This window comes from Ruditapes philippinarum, unplaced genomic scaffold (genome assembly GCF_026571515.1).
Source record: "Ruditapes philippinarum isolate M1 unplaced genomic scaffold, ASM2657151v2 ctg147_1_1_1_1, whole genome shotgun sequence".
Lineage (NCBI taxonomy): Eukaryota > Metazoa > Mollusca > Bivalvia > Venerida > Veneridae > Ruditapes > Ruditapes philippinarum.
This window is the reverse complement of record NW_026863615.1, coordinates 407,051-433,314: the sequence shown is the minus strand read 5'-3', so window position 1 is coordinate 433,314 and position 26,264 is coordinate 407,051. Positions and strand designations below refer to the sequence as shown.

Sequence of the window (26,264 nt, the reverse complement as noted above, 5' to 3'; positions counted from 1 at the left end):
AGATCCCAATAATTTGTTTCCTTTCTTGATAAAGCACAAAGAAAATATTGTTTAAATTATTCTGTCTGACTATCATTACAGCACATGTTTGCAAATACTCTTCTTTTTTTTATTTTAAGGTCACATTCACTGTAAATTGTGATTTTCTAGTTTCAGAGACACAAACCAATACTGCTATAATATATCTGTTGTTTTTTCTGGCAATAGCAGGGCATTGGTTGTTAATAAGAACAAACCTCCTATTACGGTATCTGTATTTCCTCATAAAAAAAGCCTGAAATAATTGTGGAGATTCGCTGCAAGGCAGACATTACTTATAATTTGTCTCTTTTCTAGAATTAAAAGGATCAAATTTTATAATTGAAAAAATTTAACTTTACTTCTCTTCTTAAAAAATCAGTATCTGTCATCAAGGAAAGTTTGTCTCTTTACTTGTATTACTGATGGAATAAGTTTTCATTTTTATTTGTTTGGGTAGTCAGACCAAACAAATAATGGTAGCGAAATTTCAAACTCTAATGCTGTTAATTGCAAGTGCCGAAAGTAGTCCGCTTTTTTGAAGCGGTTACTTCCCTTTATATGTAACACTTAGGCCGAAAAATTTAGGGGATATCACAGCGTAAATATGGTCACATGACAGGCGGATTAATTTTCAAGCAAAATAATTCCCGAATGGTCGAAGATTTCCAATATTGTTTTATTCTTTATAGATATACATGCCTATAGCAAGCGCCATGATTATTTACACAAGTGTTGAACAACAGTTAGCGTCGTTACAAACCCTAACTAGAATAATATGGTTTTCTTCAGACCGTTAACATGTAAATTCACCGTGGCCGAGGGGTTTGTGCGCCCGCTTAGGAAGCGAGAGGTCTGGAGTTCAAATCCCAAACTCATTTTTTTTCAAATTGTTTAAGTCAAATAAACATTGGATCGAATATCAGTGTTGCAATTAGTCTTATAACCAATCTACTAAAATTAAAACGCTGGAAAGCATTGGTGGCACTATACAAAAACAAATTTATAATCTCACAACCTTCACCTTTCTGACATTCTGAGACCCAAACAAATTCAGCGCCTTCTGTGCTTTGGTTTTACAATAATTTTATGTTAATACTGATCCTGTAATTATCTGGTTGTTATTTTACTTTATATCTTTGTCTGGAAAACATTTTACAATTTCATTAATTTGTTTGTATTCTACTGCACACCAACACAATTTTGGTCAGATTGCGCCCCAATAGGAAAGATGATTTTTTTTTGCTAATTTTTTTTGTTAACTAGTGAAGCAACAACATGCTGGAAGCTAAGAGATGCATAAAAGGCTACAGTAATTCAAACCCATTTAGTCACTCCATACAATCATGCAGGGATAAACAGTGGCTGCAATTCTGATTAGGAAAAGGAGTCTGTTCTGTTTGCAGTTAAATGACCCCCTATCCCTATTTGGTAGTGTGGACAGACGGACATTATTCAACAACAACTATCAAAGTCCACAAGAAATGTTTTTTTCATTTAAATGAAACGGTCTTCCCTACATTAAAAGCACAAATGCTTTAAAGGATTTAAAACAATGATTGTTAGGTTAACTTTATCAATGGTCAATTCAAAATGTCATGTTTTAGTTAAAGTGAAACTTAAATCAACCAATTAAAGGGACTCCATTGAGGTTTTTTTAACATTTCTTAACTCAAATCAGGCTAAGAATAGCAAAAAATACATTTTTCAATTTTGATATTTCCAAGTATATTTCTGAACTACCATTTGCATATCTTTCTGTTTTAAATGCCCCAGATGATCTATGTAAAAAATTCAAAATTATGTCTTTATGCTTTTGGACCTCAGTGGAGTTACTTTAATTTATAAAACTTCTGAAACTAAATTATCAAATTAACAATTATATAACGTTTAATCTGGCATTTTAACAGGAGCTTCAATGCAAAACAGAATCAGATATTATTCTAAATTCTTGTTTTTGCCTGTTTAAATTCTAACATGATTTCGTTTTCTCACATCACCCAAAATTCAAAAGACGTATTTTATATGATATAATAATATTCCCTATAGAATATCCTAGCAAACTTTTACATTAAAAATCCATCAAGAGATTATTTTCTGAGACAGTTTTCATAAAGCTCAGGCAAAGTTGCATGTGAGAAATCTAAGTAGACAGTTTAACATTTTCTTAATATATATTTATATACATATGTGTATCTATATATACTTGCACTGCTACATAAGTGAATAAAAGGTAGATACAAAAATATGAAAACAGTCAAGTTCAAATTTTTATTAAGGAGTGGTATTCGGAAAAGGAAAAAGCTTGTACTCGATTTAGAAATATGATTATGAGGATAATAATGTTGTTGAAGATGATGATGATAATGTTGTTGTTGTAGTTGTTGTTGTAGTTATTGTTGTTATTGATGATGATAATGATGATAATGTTGTTGTTGTTGGTGTTGTAGTTGTTGTTGTAGTTATTGTTGTTATTGATGATGATGATGATGATGATGATGATAATGTTGTTGTTGTTGGTGTTGTAGTTGTTGTTGTAGTTATTGTTGTTATTGATGATGATGATGATGATGATTATGTTGTTGTTGTTGGTGGTGTTGTAGTTGTTGTTGTAGTTATTGTTGTTATTGATGATGATGATGATAATGATGATAATGTTGTTGTTGTTGGTGTTGTTGTTGTAGTTATTGTTGTTATTGATGATGATGATGATGATAATGTTGTTGTTGTTGGTGTTGTAGTTGTTGTTGTAGTTATTGTTGTTATTGATGATGATGATGATAATGTTGTTGTTGGTGGTGGTGATGATTATGATGATGATTTTAATGATTATGATGATAAAAGTAATGAAAATCTGAACTATCAATTAATCTAAAGAGAACTAAACTGCTGGTTTGTAATTGTAGGTTTTCTGTAAATTGGTCTTTATAATCAGGTGGTAGCTAAGTACAGGTTTGACAATAAGGAAAGTCGACCAATGTCTTCAAGATACCTATGATGCTTCTTCACAGTATTGTAATATTTTTCAAATCCTTTGGGATGAGCCCGCCTTAGATTTTTACTTATGAGGAATAAATATGGCTTAAGTTGGTGCTTAAGGACCATCAGAGATTACCTATCACAAATAGTCAGTTTTCACCTAATCTTACTATTGTTGTCTTTGTGCTTTTAAAGGATCTTTTCCAGATTTTTACATGACAAGACATAAGTATGATAATAGATACTCTACTCGTATTTTGTATCTACAAACATATATAACTTCGTTCAGAGCAGTGTATAATTTAGTCATTTTCTTATGGAAAAAATATTGAACCATATACTCTAAATTATATAAATACACACTGTAGATTTGGCAAAATTCTAAATCATGACCAACAAGTGACAGGAAATAGTGTCAAACAACAAGGATCTCTCCCAGTCTTACATGACTGTGGCAAGCCAATCACAAAACAATCACAAACAGCTTTTACTCTGCCACAACTGATCAAATCACAATATCCTGACAAAATGCTAGAGGACACATCACATCAATCTTTCTGAGAAACATAGCAAAAGTTGCACAGTGAAAGAAATTGTTTACTCCCAGCCACCAACACTGATCTGCATCAGCTAACATTAACCAAACTAATACCAATTGTTTTCATTCGGACTCCAGATTTTCATTTCAATACAGTTTTTATTCCAGACTTAGAAAGTATATTCATTTCTCTCTCTCCATTAAAGTAATGCATAGTTTCAGACAGCTACAAAAATAATACTTTATGTTTGTTTACTCAGTGCAATAATATTTTACTTATCATCATAAAGAAATTATTGGATGAGTTCTGTTACAATATATTTACATATAGTTTTTTTTCTTTTCAGAATAAATAAAAAACAAGAGGGCCATGATGGCCCTGAGGTCGCTCACCTGTATATAGCCCCCCCCCCCCCCCCGCCCAATTTTTACCCAAGGGCTTTTATTTGTTTATTTGAACAGACTTGGTAGACACCCATAAGAAGATGTTTCATGCAAAACATCTAAGTTCTAGCTCATTGGGTTTTTTAAAAGAAGATTTTTTAAGTTTTTACTATACACATAGAGTAAAAAACAATGACACCCCTCGGGCAGGGCCAGTTTTGACCCCTGGGCTTTTATTTGAACAAACTTTGTAGATATTTACTTAAAGATGTTTCATGCTTAATATCTAAACTCTAGTTATTTGGGTTTTTTCAAAGAAGATTTTTAAGTTTTTGCTATGTATATAAGGAAAATCAATGACCCCCGGGGCGGGGCCAGTTTTGACCCCAGGGCTTTTATTTGAACATACTTGGTAGACACCCATTAGAACATGTCTCATGCTAAATATCTTAGCTCTAGCTCTTTGGGTTCTTTAAAAGAAGATTTTATAAGTTTTTACTATATGCATATAAGGAAAATCAATGACCCCTGGGGAGGGGCCAATTTGGACCCCAGGGGTTTTATTTGAACAAACTTGGTAGACATTCACTAGAAGATGTTTCATGCCAAATATATAAGCTTTAGCTCTTACAGTTCTTTAAAAGAAGATTTTTTAAGTTTTTACTATATGCATATAGGGAAAATCAATGACCCCCTGGGGCGGGGCCAATTTTGACCCCAGGGCTTTTATTTGAACAAACTTGGTAGACATTTACTAGAAGATGTTTTATGCCAAATATCTAAGCTCTAGCTCTTACAGTTCTTTAAAAGAAGATTTTTTAAGTTTAAACTATATGCATATAGGGAAAATCAATTACCGCCCAGGGCGGGGCCAATTTTGACCCCAGGGCTTTTATTTGAACAAACTTGGTAGACATTCACTAGAAGATGTTTCATGCCAAATATCTAAGCTCTAGCTCTTTGGGTTCTTTAAAAGAAGATTTTTTAAGTTTTTACTTTATGCATATAGGGAAAATCAATGACCCCCTGGGGCGGGGCCAATTTTGACCCCAGGGCTTTTATTTGAACAAACTTGGTAGACATTCACTAGAAGATGTTTCATGCCAAATATCTAAGCTCTAGCTCTTACAGTTCTTTAAAGGAAGATTTTTTAAGTGTTTACTATATGCATATAGGGAAAATCAATGACCCCCCGGGGCGGGGCCAATTTTGACCCCAGGGCTTTTATTTGAACAAACTTGGTAGACACTCACTAGAAGATGTTCCATGCCAAAAATCTTAGCTCTAGCTCTTACAGTTCTTTAAAAGAAGATCTTTTAAGTTTTTACTATATGCATATAGGGAAAATCAATGACCCCCCGGGGGCGGGGCCAATTTTGACCCCAGGGCTTTTATTTGAACAAACTTGGTAGACACTCATTAGAAGATGTTTCATGCCAAATATCTAAGCTCTAGCTCTTAGGGTTGTTTAAAAGAAGATATTTAAAGATTTTTCTTTCGGTTGCCATGGCAACCAGAGTTCTGCATGGAATTAAATTCTTTGAACAATTTTTAAAGGTGACCACCAAAGGAACATTCCTGTGAAGTTTGGATGAAATTGGCTCAGTGGTTTATGAGGAGATGTCATTTAAAGCAAAAGTTTACGGACGGACGACGGACGGACGGACGCCGGACGAAAAGCGATCACAAAAGCTCACCCTGTCACTTTGTGACAGGTGAGCTAAAAAAAGACTTATAAGCAAATGTTGCTTCTTTTAAACCAGCATGACTATTTTCATGATTTTTTTAAAATTAAAGGTATATTAAAAGTAAAATATTATGAAGTGAACAAATAAAATATTTACTTATTGTAAATAGTACTTAACATTCCACCTGAATTACCAGAAAAAGAGGTATAACTTGCAAAAAAAAAACTTTACTGCCCTTTATAATCACACAGAGCAAATATGGTGATAAATTCTGCAAAATCAGTCATACATTGCAATTTGTATGTAAATTTTTACTTGAATCTTGAATCTTTTCACTTTTACTTAAAATCTTAAGAACATTTTTCTGAAGTTTGATTTTCTTGAAATACATTTTTGTATTTTGGCTCATCTGGAGGCATTATGCAGCTGTAAGTATTGAATTATAAATGACCACTATATTAAGCCATTACCTACAGTCTGGAATGAGCAGTCACTATTATAGAAGACAAAGTAAGAGGAGTACCAGTCTACAATAGTGCTGACAGTTACTATATATAGACAATGATTATTGATTAATGAACAACAGATATCAGGTATAAATGAGGCGCAGTCACTACCAGCAATATATAAATATCTTAAATGTATATCTTCATCTTTCAACCTGGACAAAAACATTAATCATTCCTTGGGGAAAATTTCAAAATAGATTATACATATATAATAGTGCAGATGATGTTCAGGAAGATGCTCTGGCTGATCTGGACTGCAATGTTGGTATGGGTATAAATCTCTGTTTCACTGCCATTGCTATGTTGCTTTTATGGGTAATTTGATTGCTAAAACATTTAGTTCTGTCAGCTTATATATATAAATTGGTTACACTTACCATTACTAGCTTTCAGCTGTGTGGCCTTATTCTTAAATCAATTATAACTCTTTCATATGCGTTAAAACTATATCTTACACTGTCACTCAGTAATTATAATATTTTAGGAAGAAAAAGCTCCAGAAAATTTTTTCTTAGTAATTAAGTTTGCAGTGATTGATGCTTTTTGCTGTTAAGAATTCAGTTTAAATCATAATATTCTAAAAGTTTTTAATTTGATAAGCAATTTATTTGTTTAAAATCTTGTAAATTGAATATAAGGTGCAACCTTTGAAATTTAATAAGCCGCCATTTGAGGGTCAATTACCACTTTACAACAACATTATCATTTTTTCCAAAAGAAACAATTTAATTCAAATTTTACCTCTATTAGAGCAACACCTCTTCAGCAACAACTAACATTTTTGTCTCCCAAAGAGTGTTGCTTTGCAGAGGTTGTTCAATACTGGCTTTAGTTTACACAGAATTTATTTTAGCTTGATTGTGTATGAAGCTTTACTCTCAAATCCGTTCCTAGAACCAACCAGTACTCAGCAATGAGTGTAAAGTTTCTTGCTCAAGAAAAGAACGACTTGCTCCTGGTTGGGTTTGAACCCATGCGTCTAGCGATCATTAGATAACCAGTCAGACGCATTTATCACTTGGCCATGCCGCTATTTCAAATTGGCTTTACTTTACATAACAATTATAAAGCTGAACATACTGATTGTAGTGATTCTTTTTTATCTGGTGTTTAACATTTCATTAAAACATAGAAAGTTTCACTGCTTCATACAACTCATCCCAGACCATAAAACTGCATTAAACTCAATTTACCAGCATTTTATGTTTGTAAATACTTCTATAATACCGATCAGAATCCTGGTTGGATCATGTTGGTTTTTTTTTCTGTCTTGAAATTTCCAATCAAACTTTGCTAAAGGCTGGAGTACTTAATATGTCAATCATTGCTTTCTGTTTTTCTCCCGAGGATAATATTCTCAGTCAGGCATTATTGTTGTATTTAAAACACTCATATTTTCATTTCCCATTCTTAAACGTACACGTCCCTTATGAATGACTAGAAAAACATGCGCACTTTGAATGGCCACGGTGATATAATTATAGACTCTTATGAAATCCATATAAAGCTTGCAAATGATGTTATAATATTGCTTTAAAACTTACTATTATATTAGGATAATCAGTGATATTTGCATTTCCAAACATTGTGTTATTTGTTCAGAATTATATTTTGCACTTTGCACTCATATAAAATTAGTGTTTAAGGGTATAAATATATATCTTATAAAACTTACAAATAGTAAAATTATTTTGTTTCAATATCCTTATGGTATATTCTTGAAAGATGTCTCTTCAATTTAGCAAACATGAAAAATGTTTTTTTTTAGAATAAAATGTTATGGCACAATATATTATGACGCCACTTTTAAATGTTCAGCTTTGATTTTGTGCATGCGTCATTTGTGCATCATTTGCTCCAACATACTTCTTCATACAGGTATTTTTAAGTTGTTCTTTTTTAAAATTCAAACAAAAATTTTATAAACTGTATGTAGCAAATATATAACTTTATGCACTGTAAATTATACTTATCTTAAATATTTTATTTTATTGAGAGAGGACACAATATCAAAATATAACAGAGCATTCTATAATATGAAAACATTTAATAATGCCATATTTCCTAGAATAAGACATTACGGAACTTCCTTGTTTAAAACATGCACCAGTAATTTTGTTCTTGCACTTTATTTTAACAAAAAAAAGTTATGTCTTCATCATTACAAGAATTTATGAGACAGTATATATTGTAGCTAAAAATAGCAATAGCTTTAACAGTAAACCATTAGCTAGCTGTCATTTACAATGATTCACATCATAATTTCTAATATATTATTAATTTTTGAAACAGCACAAATGCACCTTATAATGCAATAATATGAGGTTATTTTACATTGATAAGTCTATTGGACAAGTATAAAACTGGCAATACTATGCAGAAAACAAGATCATATTGGGTGCAATATGAATTTGATATGAACATTTTGGACTCTGGAAATAAAAATGAGGTTACTTGTGGTGCAATATGAATTTAATATGAACCTTTTGAACCCTGGAAATGTAAACAAGGCTTGCAATGTGGAGGTGTGTGATATGGATTAGAAATGGATTTTTTGAACAAGAGCTGTCACAGGAGACAGCGAAGCTCGACTAATAAAATACTGGACGCAGTAAGGAGGACAAAACTATGAAAGAAAAATCAATTATGTATAATAATGTATTAAGTTATAGTAAAAAAATAACATTTGTTAACATAAATTCCAAGATCAAGGGGAATAATTCTAGAAATAGTCATGCTAGAGTTATGGACCTTGTCACACAACATTTGTGTAATGATAAGAAATATATGTTTGACGTTTGAAGTAGATACCTTAAAAAGTAAAGAAGTTATTATATTTCTTAAAAAAAATCCTAAGTTCAAAGAGAGATAAATCTGTAAATATTGCTTCAAGAGTTATGAACATTGTCACATAAAATGTAATTGATGATAAGGAATAAGTATTTGAAGTTTGAGGTAGATACCTTTAAAAATAAAAAAGTTATAATAAAAAATAACATTTTTCTAGTAAAAAAAATTAAGTTTATGGGGAGATAATTCTTGCAATATTGGTGCTAGAGTTATGACCCTTGTCACATAAGATGTGGATGATGATAACGTAAATATATTTGAAGTATGAAGTTGATCCCTTTAGAAATAAATAAGTAACAGTAAAAAATAATATTTTTTATGGAAAATTCTAAGTTCAAAGGGAGATAAATCTGAAAATATTGGTGCTAGAGTTATGAACCTTGTCACATAAGATGGGGATGATGATAACGTAAATATATTTGAAGTATGAGGTTGATCCCTTAAGAAATAAAGAAGTAACACTGTAAAAAATAGCATTTTTTGAGGAAAATTCTAAGTTCAAGGGGAGATAAATCTGAAAATTTTGGTGCTAGAGTTATGAACGTTGTCCCATAAGATGAGAATGTTGATAAGGTACATATATTTGAAGTATGAGGTTGATCCCTTCAGAAATAAAGAAGTAACAGTAAAAAATAGTATTTTTTAAGGAAAATTCTAAGTTCAAGGGGAGATAAATCTGAAAATATTGGTGCTAGAGTTATGAACCTTGTCACGTAAGATGTGGTTGATGATAAGGAACATATATTTGAAGTTTGAAGTTGATACCTTAAGAAATGACAAAGTTATAGTGAAAAATATTTTACTGCACCAAAACTTTAATCTAAAATCTGGACGCGGACGCGGACGCCGACGCCGGGGCGAGTAGGACAGCTCTCCATATACTTCGTATAGTCAAGCTAAAAATGGACCTTAATGAAAAGATTAAGCAATGCTGATGATGTCAATGAGGGGTTCATGACAATAGCTTCACTTTTTGTTCTTCAAAACGTGGAGTTAAGTAATAAATTTGTATACACAATCTAATATTAATTTAGCTGTTTTTATTTTCTGGGACTGTACAGACTCTTCATCAGCTGTGAGGACATTGCCATAAAATATATGAGCCGCGTCACGACAAAACCAACATAATGCGTTAGCGACCAGCATGGATCCAGACCAGCCTGCGCATTCTGGGACTCTCCATCAGCTGTGAGGACATTGCCATAAAATATATTGTAATTAAAATGTGGAAACAATACGAGCACTTAAAAGATCCAAGCATCTCTTAAATATATAAAGCACTTTCACAACACTTCATATTTCACTATTGTCAAACCATGGCACCATTAATGCCTAAAATAAGTCCCTCCTTAAATCATAAAATAAGCAAAGTGTGCGTCTTCACACACCATGAGCATTATAAATCACATAAAAAATTACAAAGGATCTAAAATCTTCACCATTAATACAGGCAATATCGTCTTAGTTTATTATCCTTCCAAAATACAAAGTCAATAAACCCTATATTATATTGGAATAATGCTTAAATAACCTGTGATATACAATTAGGTTACGGCCATAAATATGACAAATTTGGTGAAAAATTACCAAAAGATGGCACGAAAGTGTGTTCCTACTTTAATAATATATCTCCAGGACAATTTTGAAATATCTGATGATGAGAAAAACCAATGTTATTAACAATAATATTAAATTCTCTATAGTAATGCAAGCTAGGTTGCTGCTCTCAACTGAGGCACCTTAGACACATCATAACCATCTTAAGTATTCAAAGGTTAACTGAACTTATCTCAATATTACAAAAATAATAATGTTATTACTTCCCTATTAGTACAATCTTTTTTGTAGACTTGTAAAATAAACCTCTTGTGGCAGTCTTAATACCGTATTTCTTTGCGCTTCTCAACCTTATGGCTAGAACTCCCTGTTTTACAATCATATTACGGCTAAAAGATTCTAATAGGGAAGTTATTTTACAAATAACACACAAGTTTGATAGTAACAGTAAAATGTCACCCCCTGGGTAATACTGTGTAACCCCCTCGGGTAACAGTATTTTTACAAGGGATGATATTTTTGCTGTTTCTGACAAACCTATGTGTTATTTTTTTTTTTATCCAAAAAATCTTCTTTGGGGACCTTTTTCTACGGGTTTTTTAAATTTTTCAGATTTTCCCATAAAAAAGGAACATTTTACATAGCCCTATGTACTATGATAGTACGTTACCTATGAACAGTAAAAAAAATTTTTTAGTCAAAGGGGGCAGGCACACTTAATGAAAGTATAATAATTTTCATTTGGCCCATGGGGCATTACATTTCTAAAAAGTGATATATATTACATAATTTGCTTTAAATTATTAATCTAAACCCGCTCTGTCATGGTCTGCACTGTTCGCTATTCAGTCAATGCATTTTTTAAATTTTTTCCAAAACAAAATTAATGGTTTGTCAAGATTGAAATATGAACAATTCCATTTAAGATATTTAGCACGATCATCTACTGCACAAACATGTATTTTTACAACACAAGGAACAAATTCATCACTTGGTTTAAATTGTTCAAATCGGAAAAAAACTTCATTCAAATGACATACCAGACTATTCTCCTAGTTATTGGAAGCTGGTCTTCGGTTTTTGAAAGTATTTTTTTAGTTTTCAAAGAACTTTTGTCTTGTAAAATTACACAATAACAGATTTCCCTTAAGGAACAGAAACCTGAATAGCTGGACGGTAAGTTGAAAAGAAAAGGGCATACATTACATTCTATACTCTGATGGTCCTTTTTGCAATGCATGGTCATTTGCCAGACTTTCTAGCCCAAACCTTTTTTTGGTGGTTTTTGTTTTGGCTCATAAAAATGACCCGTATTTCGTCACCAGTGAGACATTTACAAAAGGCCCTGCATCGTAACTTGGATACTGTTTAAGCAACAACTTAGCACACTGCAAGCCTTTTTCTAATCATCTGTCACCGAATGCAGAATCCATCTACAGCAGATCTATCCATTCCTTGTGTTTGTCACACTATTAAACAATATAACACTCCAGATGCATTCATATTTGAACACTCCTCGTGACCTTGACAAATCTAGTTTATAATGGTAGGCATTCATGGTTCTCGAGCTGTTGCTTTTTACAGAATGGACAAATATCAAACAAACGTATATATTTATTTATATATAAATCTAAAACAGCCATCAATCTTAATGAAAGCGGGTTCTTGATAAATCAGCACGGACTGTAAATGATGAAATTTATCATTTACATTGACATTATGTCAACTATCAATATAAAGTGCCAGAGAAATCTTCCTAGAAAGTCTCCTAGAAAGTCTGTCAGAATGTTGTATCCAAATATTGCATGCATATCATAACTTGTTTGTTCTGAGGGTAGCACCGGGTGTCAAAGGTCGGTGATAAATCTGCTACAGTCCAACGTAAGTTCAATTTATTAACATCTAGACATGACAGAAATGTCTCAGTGAAAAAGTTGAAGTTGCATGAAATCACTTATGTCTACATTTACTCTTTGATTAATACCACCTCAATCACGACTGAAAATGGCCGCCATTAGTTGGATTAGTCTGACGGTTTGCCTGAATTTTCTTGGTTAATTTCATTAACTAGTTTATATTATGTTTACTCCAACAAGTCTATACATAATTATATTGGTGTTGCCGAAAATGTGCAAACTTTTGATTTGATTGGACTGACTTTCAGGCCAAGTTAAAGCTTACTACATATCTTTAATGGTTTTTAATGGTCTATCACAAGTTCAGATACCATTTAACTCACCATATTCAAAAGTTACAATATAAATTTTCTGATGTCCTCATATAAATGCAAAATTATACAGTACTATAATTGAATTTCTACTTTTACTTAAAGGGACTCTTTCACTTAAAGGGACTCCACTGAGGTTTAAAAGTCTAAAAACATAACATTAGAATTTCTTACATGAATGAACTGGGGCACTTTAAACAGAAATATATGCAAAGATAGTTAAGAAATATACTTTATAATAAATTTTGAAACCGTATTTTTTTTTATCGCTTTTTTTTTCTAAACCCGATTTTGAGTGAAAAGCGTTTAAACGGCTTTTCTCATTTTGGGTCATTTTTTTTACAGTTTGAAATTTAATTATTCTGGAAAAACGAAGTGCGCGAATGATCTGAAATTTTGCACAAAGTTTAGTGGTCTTAACCTACATCAAATGGTACATTTATCGAGAAAAAATACTTTCAGTCCCATCATGTCAAAATACCTCAGTGGAATCCCTTTAACAGATTATCAGTGTCCAGTATTTTCATTAAGGAGTTTATGAGTGCCCAATACTTACATTCAAAAGATTATGAGGGAACTGGATACTCTCTTTCAACTGGTTTATAATGATGTCCCAATACTTTCATACAACAGGTTATCAGGATCAAATGAAATCAGCATCATGACATTCAATTTTATTTATATTCTACCAAAACATGCATTTGATTGAATTTTATATCTTTTCTGTTCTGGTCATAATAATTATCTATATATATCTATATATACATACATTATCCAAATCAAGTTGATGTCTTTAATCAAGAGCAAAAAACAACAGTTATCGTTGTCTGAAAAATCAGCTATATTTAAACAGACTATTTTCAGCCTGAAATTAACATCATAACACTAGATAGTAGATTATGTTTCCTATTATTTCAGACTGAGGCTTACAGTTCATTATTAAAGAACACAATGACATTTTTATTGCACCCAGAGAATCTGTCTTTGCATACTGTATCAATAATAATGAAGACAAAGTCACTGCAGTTAAATTTTAGAAATGTCCACTAATAATTTCAGAGATTTCAAATAAGTTTAGTTTTTGTTTACTTTGGGTTTGGTATAATATTATGTTTTCAGTATCATAATTTTTTCTCCAAAAATCAAAACATTTTGATAATAAAAATTTTCTAAGACTTAAATATTATTTAATTTTGTACAAGCTATTGTATCACAATATTTTCAACCTAGTATGATAATATACAGTAGCCTTAAACATATATATAAATGTGAACATGTACACATTGCTGTTTTAAATGCCTACAAGTATATATATTATTTCCAATACCATTTCAAATTGCCATATAAACAGACACTGTTATCACACCTTTGTCCGTCTGGCTGTTAATGCTGGAAATTCCCCATGCTCAAAACTTTCATAGGTTAGCCAGAATATATCTGCCTATCCATTAATACAACAAAATAGAGCCATATATAATGTTTAGCTACACTATTTCCAACACCAGGAACAAATCTCAGACAAAACGTCACCCAAAAAATAATTTCTATGTTTAGAATACTAGTAACTTGAATGTACAGTATGCTGAGATTTGCAACCGAAAAGAATAGATTTGAGCCGCGTCATGCAAAACCAACATAATGCGTTTGCAACCAGCATGGATCCAGACCAGCATATGCGCGCAGTCTGATCAGGATCCATGCTGTTCGCTATCAGTTTCTCTACTTGTAATAGAGCTGGTAAGTGAACAGCATGGATCCTGATCAGGATGCGCGGATTCGCAGGCTGATCTGGATCCATGCTGGTCGCAGACGCATTATGTTGGTTTTGTCGTGACGCGGCTCAAATGATATTTTGTTTACTCAGTGGCCAATACAACTGCAATTGTGTTACAGGGTGAAAAAAATGTGCAGCTTAATAGTGAGGGACTCAAACCAGGGACTTAAGGATGACTGTTCTGTAGCTGTACCCAGTACAGTCATTGCTGAGCTATCTTAATAACCTTCCCTTTATGAACAGTTTAATATACATCATATAAAGCATTTCTCTCCTTAAATCATTGACATTTGCAGGCAAAGACCAAAAACACAATAAAGATGAAAGTATGTGAACAATATCTATTATTTATTGTTTTATTCCCTTTTATATTGAATATCTGTGAGAAGTTCAAGAACTAACATTGCATGTTACATGTTCCGGTAACATTTGAACATAGATTCCAGCTTGTTTCATGATACTACCATATCTGATTTTGAGATTATCTGCAAAAAATGTTCACTTTAATTAAACCTTAGCCTTAGATCAATGTTTATAGACTGTACTAATTTAAGGCTATTTCAAAGTCCCACACATTTATATTTTCAGGCACATTTCTTATTAAAGTACCAGCATACACCTAAATTTAAAACTAAATTTGTTTGTGGAGATTTAAGGTAAGAAAACCTAAAAAATTTAAGTCTTAAGAACAACTAGCGCAATGTTCTTACCAATGTCATGACGTATTTTGTTATAACAGCATGGGTTGTTTTACCTCAGTTAGTATTTCAAATACATGTATAAAACACCAAATTCTATGTTACGAAACATTCTGCTAAAAATCAGAACATGAAAATAGTGTAAAATACAGTGTAATAAATTTGATAACTAAAAGTTTCCTGCAGCTCCCAATATTGGCAATTGCGAGTAGTTTCACCCTATTTTTCGTATAACCACTTGATTATTACTTGAATTTCTTTGATCTAGTTGTGAGTTCACTTATAATCTTACAATCTTATCTCTTCATTCAGTCTATCATTATTACTAAAATAATATTTGAGCATGATTTCAGCCTGCGCACCCGCGCAGTCTGATCAGGATCCATGCTGTTCGCTATCAGTTCCTTTACTTGTAATAGAGTTGGTTAGCGAACAGCATGGATCCTGATCAGACTGCGCGGATGCAGGCTGGTCTGGATCCATGCTGGTCGCAAACACACTATGTTGGTTTTGTCGTGACACGGCTCATTTAAAGTAAGAATATAGTTAAAATGATTGTGTAAACATATGAGTCATGATTCTATTTTCATAACAATTATGGCCCATTAATTTTACATACAACAATAAAATAATGAAGTGTTTATGTTTGATTATAGGTTATGGATTTTCTATTCTCGAACAATTCCAGGGAAAATTCATAGATAAACAACCAGAAGTGTCTTTAAAAAAGATACTTAGCCAGGGTAAATGATGTTATTCAGAGAAAGTTATTATCTATTTATTTGTACTAATACATGCTTCAGGTTATGACAGGTGGGTACACACTGGTTTTTGCCTCCTTTTGAATGGTCTGGAAAACTCAGATGTCTTGAATTGCCAGAATTTGGTATTTTTATCAACATGGTGTCAAATGTTTTAATTAAGTCATGCAATGTCACAGCTTGATTAATTTCCAACATATCTACTTTCATGACTAAAAGTTTCCGTTCAAAAGAGAGAGAGAAAAACACTGGTAGATATAATTATATACATTCAATATATTTATATAAACTATTATGCTACATGTCATACTTGTATGTTACTGATACATTTATTGATATAAATCTAAGTGAATAGTGGAATACTGTAAATTAACACTTGACAGTTTTTATATTAAAACATTGCTATTAATCCCTAAAAAAATATGATATTAAAAAACATTTGAAAGAAATTTAAAAAATTTTAATTAAATTTAATTTTAAAGGGAAAAGCAAATTAATGTGACTTTTATTGAAAATTTTAAATTATAAAAATTGTTACAAACGGGTGACCTTCACTTTTCCCCTTTTGTGTACCTTTATACCCCATTTTCCCCAAAATATGTGTGCCCCCAAAGCAATTTAAAAACGAATTTTAAAAAAGTAATAATAATATTTTATAAAATTTACAAATTTCCCAAAGTTTATTCTTCCCCAGTTTTTTGAAAAACTTATGGGAAAACAAACCAAAACCAATTTTCAAATTTTTGGATTCACCTAAGAGTTTTCCAAATTTTTAAAAAGGGGATTTTAACTAGAACAACTTTTAAATTTTCCCTCAAGTGTGAAACAAAAAACATAAATACAAAGGCAATAACTCTGAAAATGCAATTTTTGCAGAACAAAAAAAATCTTAAGCAAATGACCATGCCTACTTATATGACTATATTAGACTTTCTATAAGTTTTATATAGATTTGGGTTTAATTAAAACCTAAAAAAATTAAATATTCACCCCTTTTATTCCCGGCTACATGAACTTTATTAAATTACTTTAAACAATGAAGGTATTTTTTAAAATTTTTTATGTTTTTTCTCGAAATTTTATTTAAACTCCCCAAAACTTCCCTTTCGCCTTTTCTAAAGACGATTTAAAAATTTAAAAAAAAATATCAAAACAGCTTTAAAAAACCAAACCCCAAATGTATCTAAGTGCAGAAAAAAGGTTGGGAAATTTAATTTTTTTAAACAAAAAACCCACAAGTTTTTCCCCCTTTGGGATTAAAATAAAAAGGGGGAAATTTGGCTACAGTAGAGGTTAGTGAGATTTTATAAAATTTGAAAATTTGGAAAAAGTAAATTCCCAAATGTATTTAGGGCTACTGTCCCATTAGAAAAAAAAAATCAAAAACAAAAACATAAAAATAGATTAATAGGAAATTTTTTTAAGGGTATATTTTTTTTAAAAAGTTTGAAATATTATTTTTCTAAGCCATCCAAAAATTGAAATTTCTATCACTCCCAAAATCTGACTAAATTTTCCCCTAATGTTTTACTTTATAGATCTGACATAAACTAATAGGAGGTCCCCTTTTCTTGTCCCTTTTAAAACCCCAATCAGGGGCTTTTTTTCCCATTCGTGAAAGTGGGTAAGTTTCTATGTTTAACCATTTGACAACCAGAATCATATCATATGATTTCATGATTTCAAGATATTACAGGTGTGAGCAAAAGAGCAATGCCCATGCATTTTAGAAAAAATACCAATTTATAGAATTTAATGTTTCACAGGAATTATATGCCAAATATCTTTTAACTACTTCAAAGATAATGTAAGTAAAATAATTCTTAGGTTTCTAAAAATAGCGTGTCAAAAAATCCAAATCAGCTACATGTAGAAGGCAAAAATGAGTTACTGCCAATCAGATCTACATGTAAACATAAGAAGATCTATTCTTTAGTCAGATTGGTAGATCTATACCTAAAATAGAACTGAAGAAAGCAAAAAAATCTGATAGCCTTTTTATTTATTTTTGTTTTTAGATTATACTAAACAACTTCTGTAACAATTAGTCTAAATTTTAATTAACTTTGTAGGACTCGGGGAATTTTTTTGTTTGGAAAATTTTTGTGTATCATTTTCAAATTTCGTTGATTGTTAGGTCTTTGGGCCCAAATGAACTTGTGTGAAAAAAATTTACATATTCAATTTCATTTTAACATCAGAAAATTAATTCTTTCCAGACCAAAGACACCGGGAGCGCGAAAAAGGCCGACGGATTAATCTTTTTACTGATTAATCATTTTCAATGGTGAAAACCCAAAAAAGAAGTGCATTTTTAAAAGCTTTTTAACTCAAAAAATTCGTGACTAAGGAATCAAACAAAAACTGATTTTCAATTTAACATATTTACATTTTTAATTACCAAATTTATATCTATATAATAATTTACTCCTTTAGTGTTTTAAATCATTTCCCTGTTCAAGTTGTAGATTTTATTATTTATCATATATTATTACATGTATATCACAGTATATGTCATATGCCAACTTTCCTGCTTTACTGGTTTGGAGGAAGACCTCAGAATCTGATAACCTATAATGAATTATTTCCGGCACGAATGGGTACCTGACTAGAACCACTGATGTTTTGTAAGCTAGCTGGATAGCTCTCTCACATCTAAGCATTCTAAGATGCTGGCGGGGATCGAACCTACAACAGTGAGAGACAAGTGGTTTGAAGTCAACGACCTTAACCACTTTAGGCACCCCTGAATAATCTAGTAAACTAATTAACTGATGAACATGATCAAAACAGCTTAATTTAATGAGGAAATTACACTATCATAAAAAAGATGAGTACATTGCAACCTCTACAAAGCTGTCTTCTGTAAAGACCTTGCACCAAAAGTATAAATTCTTCTTAAAGTAATAATTCACAATAAATGTCACCTCTATAGAGCAAACACCTCTCACCAATAACCAAATTAGCCGCGTCACGACAAAACCAACATAATGGGTTTACGACCAGCATGGATCCAAACCAGCCTGCGCATCCGCGCAGTCTGGTCAGGATCCATGCTGTTCGCTTACATACTCTATAACAAGTAAAGAAACTGATAGCGAACAGCATGGATCCTGATCAGACTGTGCGGATGCGCAGGCTGGTCTGGATCCATGCTGGTCGCAAACCCATTATGTAGGTTTTGTCGTGACGCGGCTCAAATTATTCATCTCCCAAAGGTGTTTGCTCTGCAGAGGTTGTACTGTATTTGCTTTTGTCATAAAAATATTTTACTTTTCATTTAATAATTATATACGTTTAATTCTTGAGAACTTATTGTCATTAGATTATGAGAGGTTGTTTCCCCTTAATAACAGCAAACTTAAAATGGCTGCTTAGGATATATTTTTGTCAAAGATATGATTTTTCTTGATCTCAAATATCAACTCTTTGAGGCTTTACTATCAAAATGTCTTTATGATACTGACTTAAAACATTTCTAGTTCCTTTTTTTTCATGCAAAAACTGGAAAGAAAGGAATGGAAGACAAAAATGTTACATTGCAAAAACAAAGTATCTTCATTTTTAATTTACCTCTAAATTTTAAACCATCACCATTTTATCTATAATATACCTGTCTTCAAACATTCTGGATTTTTAGAAATATATAATTGACAAGGATTTTATCAAACTAGTAATATACATGGTTATATTAAAAAGAACTGGGGGCAAAAATGACCAAAAATTCCAAAATTTGCACATCTTTCACAGCAAGCCATTATCAGGGATTGCAAAGCTGTAAATTACCTAACTTGTAACACACAGCTCAAGAATTCTTCTGAAATAATTAATTTATGATATCACATAATGAATAACTTACTGAAAATATGGACTATTTCATTTATGTTTTATTGAGCATTTGGGTATTTTTCTAATTGAAACTTAAAATAAATTGTTACCTTAAATCAAATTGTTTGCTTGTGTTACATCAATTTTAACTTTGAAACAAAACATGTATGACAACCACCTTTTTTGTAATATAGTAATGTACATGTTTTTTATGAAAACAACAACCTCTTTATGTAATATATTTACAGTACACATGTATATAATATATATTTGTTGGGATGACAGGAAACACAAACTTCATAATAGTCACATGAATAATTTCCACTTCATAGGTGGACAAGTACTTCTAATGTTATGCAGTACTGGAGATAAAAATAAATATTGTGGAAGAACCACTGACTTCCTTAAGGACTTCATATTTTACAAGGATTACACTAACCTGGGTAAAATTGGCCAATGTCATCCTAAACCACTCTTTCAGCGTGAGAAGTATAAAACTAGCCAACAAAGAGTCATTCAAATAAAAGGTTTTAGTCAACCTTGTTTAGACTCAAAAATCACAAAATGTCAATTAAAGGTCATATCGCTGGCCTGGTTTTAAAAAGAGCAGGACCTGGATTATTTTACCAGGAGGAGATTTAAACTTCCTACCTTTATCTTCACCGATGTTGTATTGGATGTTGGCAGCTCCGTACCCATCCTGGCGTCCAGTCTCTCCGATAGGCGACTCTTCACTCGCCTTCACCACAGTAAAACGATCGCTGGCAGACATATCTACCACCAACTCAACTGACACAGTAGCTGTCTTATACCTTTAACTTTTCCACAAATATTTCTTTTTTTTATTAGTTTTTTTTATCGCTTGTATGTGATTTTAAGTTCTGAATAATGCTAACTTTCTTTTCTTTTAATAGATCTTTGAAGTTATTTAAATCTATACATATCTTTAAGTTATGAGTCTATGTAAAATCTTATTGTAGGAATATCAGATCAGATCTTCCGTAAGTTTTTATTATCAGGCGATTTTGTCATACAAAAGAAACACAAATGGAACACATATATGTCAGATCTACTTTCATTGATCTTATTTTAGTAGCTAAACACTTGACATCAGCATAAGTCTGTGCCCTCTTTAGACATTTGATGAATCACGAAAAAATCTTTTAAAATTTAAAAGGTAAAATTAATATATCTGAGAAGCCAGTATTTCTATAGTCTGTAGCTGACAAGATGTTGTGCCGCAGTTATTCTGTTACTTATGAATCATCTTCCACTATCATGCTGATTTTACATACTATACATCTGTAAAAATCTGTAAAGAGAATAAGAGAACTGGTATATAATTAATTTTTTTTTTTTTGGGGGGGGAGGTTTATGTCACACCGACACAGTATAGGTCATTTGGCGACATTCCAGCTTTACTGGTGGAGGAAGACCTCAGGTGCCCTTCCGTGAATTATTTCAGGCACAAATGGGCACCTGAGTAGAACCACCTAGCTGGATAGCTTCCTTACATGAAAGAATCCAAGTCCCTGTCGGGATTCGAACCCACAGCGGTGAGGGGCAAGTGGTTTGAAGCCAACGACCTTAACAACTCGGCCACGGACGCCCCTTAACTAATTAATGATCAACATTTTTAAAGATCAACATTTATATAATTTCCAACATACTTGAACAATGTAGCATAGATTTTCAAAAATTTATTTATTTTTATTGGCTACTTCATATCAAAAACAATACTTGATTAATGTTGTGAATTGCAATACATGTAATAGCTGTAATGAGAATAAGAACTGGTATATAACTAATTAATGATCAACATTTATATAATTTCCAACACACTTGAACATTGTGGCAATGATTTATAATTATGTTTTATAAGCTACTTGTTTTTTTACAGCTTCATAAACTCTAATGTTTGAATTGCACTACTTACAGTGAATGTATAGAATAGAAAAAGAAATGTAAAATGAGTCAGTCATTCACTTACACTTAAAAAAATATAATAACTTGATTGTGAAACTTTTTGTACATTATCATTTTGAAAGTGCTTCCTGGGATTACATGTATTAGGTATTTACTTAATAAAAACTAGAAAATTAATGTGCCCATAGGCTGCCCCCACACACCACTTTTTTTGTCAGTCTACCGACATACAGATGGACAAAGGAAATTCTACATGACTCCCCAAAACCTTCAGTGGTTCTGGCATAAACACATCATCCAATTTTTCCAACACTGATATCTTGATTTTTCCCATTAAGAATTTCAAATCTTAACTTTATATCCTAAAAATGCTTAAAAGACAAAAGCAAGCAAAACCCCTGATGCACAACTATACATGCTGACCAACAGTCCTGTAAAGTTTCATGACACTAGGTCAAATCATTTTTGAGTAAATTAGACATAAGTTGAAAATTGTAAATGTTTTACTATGTCAAGGACAATAACTCTACAAATACTGAATAAATCTACAAACAAACCCCAGAGTGAATAACTATACATGCTGATCTGTAAAGTTTCATGACTTTAGATCAAATGCTTTTTGGACAATGTGCGATACAAGTTGAAAATTGCAAATTCTTACTAATTTAAGGGCAATAACTCCGACAAAACTAAATAAATCCACAATCAAACCTCCAGGTCAACAACTTCACATGCTACTTAACATTCCAGTAAAGTTGGTTGACTCTAGGTCAAGCATTTTTAGAGCTACATGTAACACAAATGAGAATGCACGCACAGACAAGGGCAAATCTAAATAACCTCCCCCCACCCCATCCCCGAGTGGGGGCATTAAAACATGATAGTGGCCAGACAGGCTGATCATTAGAGTAGACCACATTTAACCTGGTCAAATTCATTTCAAAGATTTACAGATATTGGGCATTTTCAAAATAAGTTAAATGATAATCAATTAGCAACCAATAAATGGAGAAAGGGAGATAACCAATATATTTTAAAACTTTTATTCTGATACAGTTCCCAACTTCCCATCTGATTGACTCATGTAAACGTATTGAAAATTGAAACAAGTCAGAAATTCCATAAAAATACTGTTTGAATAAGGCTGTATTGAACGTTTATACACTTGACAAATATGGATCCATGCAGTAGTCTCTAAAATCTAAAGTAATTGACCAAACCAATACAATATAATATAACGGTCAATACGCTCAGTTAGTGAGTTACCCTCAATGTAACAACCTCATTTACTATTTATATAGAAAAATTAAAAAGTTAAAACCAAATACATGTAGTTTATTGCTTGTACTGAAAATATAAACTTTTCAGACTTACCTTAAAAATCATATTTAAGTGATTTAATTTCTATCATTTTTAGTACAACTTTGAGTATGGGAGAACCAGACTTTAGTTGCATATTCTAGTTGTTGTCATGGTCTAAAGGGGTACTGAGTTGGATTTTATATTTCTGCAGACGAAACCAAGGGTTTTGAGTTGTAGCTCAAATTTATAAAAGTAAAGAGTTTATGCAAAAATCATTTATAAATACATTTTTGTACTTTTATTTATTCAGCAAAACAACAGTTTCAAAAGCTCTTCTATACTTGTCAGAACACTAATTTAATTTAGCAATATTGTTGTTTTGATCCAATGTCAGCCATATTAAAACTGTAGACATTTGTCACATTTTGTGTCATACAATTTTTTTGCATTGGCGTATGACAAATTTACTTTCCAAGTATACCTTTATGCACTATGCAAATGTTGTGTTGTATTTTTGACTTTGTCTTTAAATTAAATTATTATTAAGCCATGATAGAATAGAAGATCAAAATACATGTTAATCAATAATCAGAGTACTGGTTAGCTCAATAGGTAGAACGTTTCGACTGTGAATCAGGCGGTTTTTATTCCCGGACAGTACAGGTTTTAGGGGAGGCCCCTAGATAATATTGTTATAAACTAAACTGCTCAGAGTAATATTAATACAAAAAAAATTTTAATTTGATTTTACTTATTCATATTATGACACATTCCTTGGTGAATGATGCTCGGCAATTTCAGTCCAGCTGAATTGGTGACATTTCAATAGCCTTATCTAGTATCTTTCATTTATGTCAAACCCCTTGCGGGGATGTACACATGTATGCATGTCAAAATCACAAGACATTTAAAAAGAGTTGTTTAATTTAGGAGGATAAAAGAAGAATATTGAAAATGTTAAAAACAGGGTGATACATGTTCATTGTAAGCTATGGATGCACTGAACTGCTCTGGTGTAGGCAGTAGGGCAACCGCAAGGGGTAGGTGGTTACAGTCCTAGGAAAAAAAAAAGATAGTTTATAAAAGTCTAAAGTTGTTTGAATAACACAGGGGATGGCCAAGGCGTGATGGTAATTAGAAGGTAGCAACCAGACCATGGTAAATCTTGTAGAAAAGGGATATTTATATAACCTAGCAGCTATTCATCTGAGTTCCAGTTTTTGAAGCTTGTTGGAGTGAAGCATGTCCGTCATGCAAGAAGTCTGACCATAATATATAGCCTGATCCACCAGGCTGCCCTTCTTTGGACATTTCAAATTTGATATATCTGTATTTTGGTGTGAGGAGACCATAGTTAAGAACCATATTCATCCTGGGGTCTGACTTAATGTCTGGTAAGCAATGGACTTAATGGACTGGGAATTAACCTTTTTGTTTCAGAGAAGGAATCCTAATGTTTGGTTTGCTTTCTCGGATGTCCTGTTTATGTGATATTCAATTTCTGTTTGTATTAGCGCGTTAAGTTTATATTTATCTTTCATCAGATATTTATTTCTTTCAAATCATTTAAATGCATTAGATTTACATGTAAATCAACATTTAAATGAAATGTATATTTTTTGCTATACATTTTTATACGGAGAAGTCAAAAGCTTGGACTGCGTTTTCTAGGTTTTATAATTAGAACTACATGTATTAATTAAACCGGTTAAATCTGCTTTGCAAGATCATTTCAAATCAATTATCAAAACAAATAAGAAAATTTTAAACCAAAAAGTCACTTATTCATGCATATTTTGAATAAGAAAGAAATATATCAAAACATAAATTCATAGTCTTTTTGTGTAAAAAAACAGATTAACCTATGAACCATGCATTTTTTTCTAGAATCAATCATGTTGATCAAAACAAAGTCTTTGTGACTCATGCAAAAATGGGCGTTCATCATGTTTTTGCTAGGTAATAAACGGAAATCATGGGAACGTGAAATTATTAATAAACTGGCATCACATTAAAATGAAGAAAGATCTATAAAACAGTGCTATATTATAGTTTACCTAAATTATTCGAAGAAATATGCATCTGACATTTTCGTGGCACCTGTCAAATTTAATGAGTACTCAAGGGAGGTAATGAAAGGTTAAGGCTGAATTGGTTCCCTGCTTTATGGATGGGAGGTGAGGGTGAACAGGAAACCAGAAAATAGCTATATGCTGTTTAATGCCGTACGATGGTGCGGACAAAATACCGTACCAAAGCCTGGGCTAAGTACATTTTTTTTCAAAGAAATTTAAAACAAATGTCATATCAGCATTGTTTACATATACATGCGTAATATAAGAGAACTAAATTTTTTAAATAATATCCAGAAAACTTTTTGTGGCAGAAATATTTCCGGGACTTGACCATCTGTCATAGGTATCAACAGCCTTTTTATCATAATTTAGGCTTTATTATGCATAAAATTGATATATGCAATTTTGATATCTTAACTAATTAATGTTTTAACGCAATAAAAAAAACAGTATTTACTAAAGAGAAAGAGAGAAAGAGAGGAAAGATTTTTTTTAAATATTGAGTGTGGCTTTCACTAACTGGTGAAATTCCTGTTTTGCTCTGTTTGTATCTAAATAACAATTAATCTGAACATTAATTAAACCAAGATTCATGATTTTTCAAAATTCATTCATTCATTCTCAGTATATGTTTGATATGACCAACAAAAAGAAACATAGTACAAAATACTGGATTACCAGAAATACCAATATATGTACTAACAAAGATATAAACTTTTTGTGTCGAAAAATAATTTTATAAAAACAAGATATGTTTGTAAAACTTGTATGCCCCCTATCGACAGCCAAATATTCACGTAGTCAGGTTATTGTGTCTGACTTTTGACGTAGTGACCAAAAAATCAATAAGGGTTATCTACTGGTCACGACTAGTCACCAGGTCATTGTGACCATATAGGTTGTGTGCAGCAATTTTATGACGAAGTTATCACAAATCTTACCAAATAATATATGCGTAAATTTTAAGAATCATGAACGCCTCCTTTATGACAGCCAGCCAATTTGTGATATTACCTTGGAAAGTGTATACCAAAAGCAATTTTACATGAACAACAACATCTAAATAAAATAAAAATAAAAAAATAAAAAAAAATAATAATAAGCAAACAAATCACTGTGACGTTTCTCTCGTTGTTTTAAAAACAAGTTT

At 31.9% G+C, this 26,264-nt stretch overlaps 1 protein-coding gene across 2 annotated transcripts in view; it reads right to left on the bottom strand.

Moving 5' to 3' along the window:
• Nucleotides 1-25,195, bottom strand: part of LOC132722731 (solute carrier family 12 member 6-like) — a 101,449-nt gene extending 76,254 nt beyond the window's left edge. Inside the window, exons 1-2 of one of the 2 annotated variants that reach the window (XM_060707271.1) lie at nucleotides 25,097-25,195; nucleotides 20,463-21,123 (exon numbers count right to left, since the gene is read on the bottom strand). In XM_060707271.1, the coding sequence (XP_060563254.1) occupies nucleotides 20,463-20,583 (121 nt within the window). In that variant the 5' untranslated portion in view covers nucleotides 20,584-21,123; nucleotides 25,097-25,195. Of the gene's footprint in view, nucleotides 1-19,769; nucleotides 19,801-20,462; nucleotides 21,124-25,096 lie in introns of those variants that run through there. The other variant, XM_060707272.1, reaches the window with a different exon arrangement.
• Nucleotides 25,196-26,264: the final 1,069 nt, after the last annotated feature.